Source organism: Corvus brachyrhynchos, unplaced genomic scaffold (assembly GCF_000691975.1).
Source record: "Corvus brachyrhynchos isolate BGI_N302 unplaced genomic scaffold, ASM69197v1 scaffold409, whole genome shotgun sequence".
Lineage (NCBI taxonomy): Eukaryota > Metazoa > Chordata > Aves > Passeriformes > Corvidae > Corvus > Corvus brachyrhynchos.
In genome coordinates, this window is record NW_008246059.1 from 3898575 (window position 1) to 3906445 (window position 7871).

General features: G+C 38.6%; 1 protein-coding gene across 1 annotated transcript in view; it reads right to left on the reverse strand.

The window, feature by feature from the left end:
- Window positions 1–2356: 2356 nt before the first annotated feature.
- TIMM21 (translocase of inner mitochondrial membrane 21) overlaps window positions 2357–7871 on the reverse strand; it is a 7334-nt gene continuing 1819 nt past the window's right edge. Inside the window, exons 2-7 of the mRNA XM_017746128.1 lie at window positions 7737–7866; window positions 6455–6517; window positions 6258–6355; window positions 4920–4993; window positions 3121–3226; window positions 2357–3028 (exon numbers count right to left, since the gene is read on the reverse strand). Coding sequence (XP_017601617.1) covers window positions 2936–3028; window positions 3121–3226; window positions 4920–4993; window positions 6258–6355; window positions 6455–6517; window positions 7737–7866 — 564 coding nt within the window. The 3' untranslated portion in view covers window positions 2357–2935. The remainder of the gene's footprint in view (window positions 3029–3120; window positions 3227–4919; window positions 4994–6257; window positions 6356–6454; window positions 6518–7736; window positions 7867–7871) is intronic.

Below are 7871 nucleotides of genomic sequence, written 5' to 3' on the forward strand. Positions count from 1 at the left end.
GGATATCAGCTGCCTATGCTACATACACAAGCTTTGGCAACCCACAAAAATCAGTGCTGGGATGGGAAAGTTAAGACAAAGTTGTACACCTACCTAAAACACATTTTGAGTAGTCTGCCACAGAGGGCTTCTGGAAAAACCACCTTTCACTGGTGACATATTTTCATTTCCCAAAGGAGAGGGGGGTTTCAAGAATATATACTTTTATTAATTCTGCAACAATCAAAACTGAACTCTGGAAAACGTTTAATTTCCATGAAAACGTCATTGCTTTGGCTCTGACTTAATGGCAGTGATTTTTTCCCAATGCTTTAGTAACAACACCATGAGACTTTTACATCAGAAAGTAACTGCCACATGCTGTAATTTTGTGTTTTCCCAAGAGAAGAAGAAGAGCTTTAAAAAGGAAAGAGTGAAATGGTTTCTGCTGCTGTTTACCAACAACTGAAGGAGAAGCTTTCAGTTACTTTGCTGTCTCCCCAGCCTAACATCCTCCAGTGAAAGGATGGAACACGGAGCTGCCTGCCATGGAGAAGGATCTCTGCCTGACTTATGGGTAGCACAATGATCCAGTGAAGCAGGGGCAGCTTCATAAGGAAAACTGAGGCTAACAGTCTTCAGAATTACAAAAGGGGTGTTCTAAAACATTATGTTTAAACTCAGTGAATGCAGCTGTTCCCCTTCAGTGCAAACTACCACCAGGAAAGGTGATACTGCAGAAGAGATCGATGTTCTCTATTCCAGACGTCTTGCTCAACTGATTGTCACCTCATTTTGATTAAGGTGTCTCCACATATGTGTTTGCATGAAACAGAATTTAAGAAAATTTTGCAAGCATGGATGCCAGCCTGGTTCATAAAGACCAACAGAACTTCAGCCTCAGAAGGAATATGGAAAGAAGTAATTAGTTCCCATAAGACTTCTGTTAGCAAAAAATGTTTTAACTTTTTTTTCTGCAGACAACCTACATCCCTATGAAGCTTTAATACTCCTGAAATTTCATGGGGCTTAAATAATCTTGCAGGTGATAGGTATCTAGCTAGTACAAAGGTGATAAATCAAGCTATGAAGTTCTTCTTTTCTTTCTTCACTGATGAGATATTCCTAGAAAAAGGATTCCAAAAAGCTTTCCTCCAGTGAGATTGGAAAGCATTTGAGCCTTGTATTTGTAATTTGTTCAAATTAAGAACACTAATATATCTAAGCTCAGATAAAGGTGGATTTCTTCTGCTACTTTTTGTCTTCATTTTATCAAGCATATTCTCAGCTTTTTCACAACACAGAGAAGTGGGGTCCTTTGGAGTTGTGTCCCCCATTCTTGAAATACAGAGAAGCATCCTGGTAAATCTGCTTAGCTAGAAAGGTGATGCAAGCAGTAAAAGAAAATAACATGGAGCACTTTATGGATGAAGGACACACCCTGATAAACCATGTGTGTTTATCACATGTAGACGCAGACGAAGTGGGAAAGAGAGAAGTTTAAATGGAATATTATGGTTTTCAAAGCATTTTGAAGGTGATGATATTTAGAGCTCGACAGTTTTCTTAAAGAGACACCAGTGAAGATCTCAATGACCATTTAGCTTTGTGAACATTTTCTTGTGTATGCCTATCTCTCTTACCACTGCATTTAGCCAGCGTTTTGGTGTCAGAGCTTAAAAACAAAGTATGATGAAGTACCATAGTTCCTGGACACTTAGGTTATTCCACAAAAAAGGCAATTCCAAAGGAAATAACAAATGTTCTCCTGAACTTACCACTTTTAGAAATAAAAAGCCCCTCTATAAATATGGCCATTTGCCAACAGGAGTAACTAGCACTGCACAGTAAGAAGACCACCTGTGCTACACGATTCATCCAGGGGCACAGCCCATGTCACCAATCAGAAGTATGAAAAAGTCAGGACTTAATTACAGACACTGTGGTTTCTCTCTTTTCTCTGTGGAAGCGATGATGTTGAAGGAGGTGACCAAAAGGGAAGAAGACTGTAAAGTACTGCAGCTATATTCACTGAATCACAGAATCATTAAGGCTGGAAAAGACTTCCAAGATCATTAAGTCCAACCAAATACCCCTATGTCAACTAAACCACAGCACTAAGTGCCATGTCCAGTTGATCCCTGAACACTTCCAGAGATGGTGACTCCACCACCTCCCTGGGCAGTCTGTTTCAATGCCTGACCACACTTTCAGTGAAGAAATTTTTCCTGATGTCCAACCCAAATCCCCCATGACACAGCTTGAGGCCATGTCCTCTTGTCCTGTCACTATGTGCCTGGGAGAAAAGGCCAACCCCCACCTTGCTACAAACATGCAGAGCAGCACAGCAAACACTGGAAAGAGCAGATGGTACTGATGTTCTGTTTGCTGGTAATTTATTGAGGAGACACCAATATTGAAGTCTTTATCTTCTGTTGTTTTTCATGGGTCTGTGTCTCCACCATTCCTACTCTTATATACCTAGATCTCTTTTGCATCACTAACATTCTTATTTTACCTTCTCACCTAAAAAGGTATCCAAAATGAAAACAGTAGAGTTCTGTCTACAGTTAAACTACCCCTTTCTTTATTGCAGTAGTAGGGGAAAATCCAAGCCAAGGAAGATAAAAAACTCCCAATCCAAACCTAAAACCTTGGAAAACTCAGGTTTTGGGTGTGCAGAAGCATTATTCAGCATTAAACTGTTTATTAGCAGGCATTATTTTCCTATGTCAAGAATGTCTGCCATGATAGCTCTGCTAGATTTCATTGGTTTCACTTTAAATCCCGTATCTGTTATTATCAAAAATCCTTAGAGGAGGCCCTGAGGCTACTTCCTGTAACACAGCCCTGAAGTTGCGGGACACAATTGGCAACACCACACAATCACGTGTAGACTGGCTACTCCAGCATTATCCAATGCTCAGTGAGATAAGGCAGCAGCTTTGATCGTTGGCTATCTGTTGTCCTCTATGACAATGGTTCTTCTCGGATAGGTCTCAACATCCACAAATATGTAGCGGGTCTCAAATTTTCCTGTTTCAAGATTCTGAAAAGAAAACAATTTAAGAGTGTTTTTTTCTCTTTGGTAGTTTAAGTTCAAGACTAAGCTTGTTAGGTGTATGAAGCAATTGTACATACCTCTTTGACTTCCACATGGACTGTTCCCTGTTTCCCTGATTCAGTGCCCTCAATATAAAACTTCAAACGCATATGTTTCAGTCCATCCTTTACGTATTCAATGTGACTAAAAACAGCAGAACAAAACAAAAACCCAACCACCCAGCAAAGATACAGATTATATGCTAGTTAAGACTTCAAATTAAAACTTACTTAGAGGAGTTGCTTACTTATTTTGTAAGAAAGTGTATTCCGGTGGTGTCCTTATGCTACCTTGGGTTCCTTCTCTACTGCTCCTCTCAAGCTTTACTGTGAGTGCCTAAGGACTAGTGGAGTTAGAAGAGCTAATTAGCTGCTGAGGATTAAGAGATGAAATGCTTAAATGTGCTCACCCCAGTCCTCCTCTCAAAACTGAAAAGCAATCCAGTGCTGAAGACTATGGAAATTCCTTGTATTTATTCTAAAAAAACCCCAGATTTGGAGCCTGACATCTAGAAAAGGACCCCACATCACCAAGACTTCCAGAGCTTTTTTAGGCACTTCAACAAAGTTATCAAGCCAAAACACACAAAGCATGTTTTTTCAAATTAATTACCAGGTTGGTTAAACTACATCAAAACAAACAGTTTACTATGTGCTTTACTTACTTTGGCAATAATTTTGTTCTGCTGAAATGGTGTAACTTTGGCACTGATATGAGATCTCCAACCTAAACGCTGGTATTTAGACTGGAGTTGGGTTATGCTTAAGTATTAAATAAATAGCACATCACTTTCAAAGTGACCACTTTGGGAAACTAATAGTCCGATGGGAGTTCTGGTGCCAGTTTTTGTTTCCTACTGAAATTACTAACTGCTGTTTACCACCAAACACTTATTTCCATCAGTCATGCCCAGGTACACACTGTGGATTAAACTTCTAATACAGTTTAAAGTGACTTGATGAGGTAGAGAGAGCAAATATGAATGAAGAGCCTTACTGCAGTAAATTTACATTCAAGGTGTTCATACACAAAAAAACCCTGTAGATTTTTGAGACATTTAAGATCATCCTTATACTGCAGATGCAAACTTTACAATTGTACACAGTTCTCAGCTCAAATATTTATTTAAAATACTATCAAAATCAAAATGATTGAAATTAAATACTAAGAAAGCTGATACATAATACATTTACTTATTTACAGAGAGGTGCTTAAAATGTTTGTGCACATCAATTTCATTTAGCAGCTTCACTTTAAACACTTTTTCAGAGTCTGCTGAAGAGATAAAGCTTCAATCAGTAAAAGTCTCTTTCCTCTAGACAAAATAAAAAATCTCAGTTTCACGGTTCAACCTGTGTATCTGGGCCTATGTGTCTCATGCTATATGAAACCTCATTGAATATATTGCAGCCAAAGAGCGTAATAAAGGCAAAGCAGGGAGGTCTTACATTTTGTAAAAAATAGTTGTTGATTCTTTCAAAAGGAAAGCAATGGACACACTCATGAAAGGTTTAGGTGACAGATGTTCTGTCAAAGGCACAGCAGAGATGTGGTCTCAAGTACCAAAAAGCATTCTGCATATCAGCTCAGAATAGTTTCAGACTGCAAACTTCAGCCAGATTCCTGCTCCACTCATGCATGCTTAGGCCTCTGTACTACTCTCCTCAGACTCATCCTATTTTTTGGGGAGACCAGGTACCGCAAAAAACTTCTATGTTCAATCAAAAGTGACAGGATACGTCACATACAGTTCGTCACTCTAGATTGAACTTGTGACCCAAAAATATCTTTGCTGTGCACAAACTAATGTCTTTATGGGGCAAGCACCAAGGGGTACCTGACACGCTGTCGTCTTCCTCTTCTTGTTGCCTCACCATAACCTTTGATAGAGTCACCAAAAACACCAATTATCTACAAGAGAAAAGAGGTTTCAGTTGTCAGAAGGGATCACACACAGACATTCCAGTATCAGCTCACACCTCTGCTGTGAATGCATCTTCTTTTAACAAAATGCCCCTAGAGAATCTAACGTGTCGAGAATAGAAGAGTTTATGAAAGAGAACAGTTTAAGGAAAATTCCTCTGTATTCCAGCCCTTTTTTTTTACAGTCCCATATTAAATGTCTAAAATAAATCCTACTGATAGCTTCCATTTGTACTGTTCTCTGAGATGAAGACATGTAAACTGACATATTGTGTAAAAAGGAGAAAAAACATGAAGTATTTGCTCATGGCTCCTTCAAGAGAATATGTTTCGAAGTTCAAAGTGCAAATGTATTCCCCTAGACATTCTCTAACAAACACTACTGAATAAGAAATCCAGTAATTTTTTTCAGACCTATAAAGTCAGAGTCATTAACTTAGTCTTAAACTTACTTTAAATTTGGTTAGAAAGGGAGGTTAAGTTTTACTGCGCAAGTACGGGAAAGAAGGTTTAATTCTACAAACTTGTTCCAAAGCAGTCTTCATTTTTATTCTAGCAACGACTTGTTGCTAGAATAAAGGCATTTGTGGTGACCTTGTTTGAAAGATTTTTCGTCTGAAGTAGTGTTTTTTAAAATCTAGTTTTACACTGATTTTCGTTTACACCTACTTATGATGACTGTGTGATCCCATGACTGTTCTCTGTCTCTTTTCCTGTTAGCCACAGGAATGCTAATTGTGCCTCAAATGAAGAATTTAAATTCCTGAACGTCAGTGCAGTGCTTCACAGAATGATAGAACCATAGTGAAGTCTCACAATAGAATGAGTGTGCTGAGAAAAGGCAGCAGGTTAGATCCACAGAACTTAGCGGGACCAGCTGCCTCTCTGACCTGCACAACTCAAGTGTTACATTTAGCAGACACTCAGGTATGTCCTTAAAACTTTCTGTATGGTGACACAAGCACATGCTCTGAAGGGCAGATTGTATTTCCATCAGTTTTTGTGCCGTGGCACGTTCACTTGGCTTCTAGCAGGCCAGTCCACGAAGGCTCAATGCTTGCAATGACTTCTCCTAATGCAGGCTCCGCTCTGGAGCTGACCCACCCCATGCCAGCTAAAAGCACTTGCAAAACTGCTAAGCACCACGTGGGTCTTCACATAGCTTGTGAGATTCCTTGCGTGAAGTTTTGACTTGAAGAGAGACAGTAACTACTGAGAAACATAAACTTATGGCTAAAGTTTAAAAACCAACCTCAGGGTGAGATCTGCATTTCTCCAAGGCATCTCCGTAGATCTTATTTGGACTAGAAGAAGAGAATAGCTCTTTAAAAATCACATAGAACAATCCACCTGTAACAGAAACAACAGCAGATGAAATGAAAATTTATCAGAACAGATGGAATTAAAGGAAAGTGTCTTCTGATAAAGAACATAATTTAAAAAAATAACCTGTAACACCAATTCCAACAAGCACCACAATAAAATAGGTAAAGTCTCTTCCAGCTTCTTTCACTGAAATTAAATAGAAAACAACACAGAAGTTACAACCTTGCATAATAAGACTTGTATGACTTTCTTACATAAATGCTTTTCTGTTAGTCTGCAGCTCAAATAACATTTTGGCAGAAGAAAAAATTCCAGTAAGTTTCCATAATGCCTCATCACTGTAAAAGAGATCATGGAACATATCTTGTATTGTACAGGGCATGTTTACTCTCTGTGTTAAGCCTTATTAATTCCTGTTTGCTAGATGTTTTCAAGATCCAAAGTAGCAATTACTGCTACTTTTTTTTGGGTATACGAGGGCCAGATTTTTTAGGAACTAATGAGGTATTTAGCACTGCAGTATTTAAACTACCACCTCAACCCACAATCATTGCAATCCTTATGTAAAGAAAAGGAGAAGTAAAAATAAAAAAGTGAAAGCTTATAAATTGCACATAAAAAAAAATAACTGATTTTATGAATTAGCAATCAATAGAACAATAAAAGGGGGAATAGTAGACCAAAGTATGTATTTTATTTATTAACATAATTAACTGCTGTTTATCTGATTAGTTTTTATCTTTCAATTTTTATCTAAAGTACAAGTGTCAGTACACGCTGCAAAATACGTCATATAAAATTCTCTGTTTCAAAATATTTGAGTACTTGGAAAGAAACTACTATCTTTTAGTGATAAAGTGTGCATTTCAGTGGAGTACAAGTTATGGAGGAAATGTTAATAACTATTTCTCCTGCAATTTTCTAATCAGTTGAAGGTGTGTTTCATAAACCATTTCAAAGCATAACATTTCTGAGGCTAATTATGTAGTAACCACTTTTCACTGAAGTGAATGAGACCAACCAAAGTGAAGGCAATCCATAAAGAAACTACTATCACATGTAGAGCTTTGACAATTTTTTTGGAGGTGAACTTGTTTCAACAGCCCTACAGACAGGCTGCATGTGATAGGTTTTCCTTCTGAAATGGAAAACTAGAGGCTATTACATCTTCTGCCTCATAATGACTTAAATCAACAGGCTGTTTAGAAAAAGTCACATAATTTGTTCTGATTGTGCAATGCACACGTAGAAATGTAACACCTGCTCCAAACAATACGATGTGAAAAGAAACCAACTTGGTGTGCTTTTTTTTTCTAGATACTTGAGGTTTGAAGCTACAAAACGTCAGCTGCAGAAGGAACTGTCTCCAGCCCTTCTGAGCAGCACACAGCATCCCTCGCCTCACCTTTCTGAGCCGCCGACACCAGCGTTTCCTCGTTCAGCGCCCTTTGCACGGACACATCTTTGCTATTTTTGCCAGGTTTTTCAGCTCTGAGCCCTCCCGCCTGCGTCCCGATGCTCTGACGGGCGGCCCAGAGCA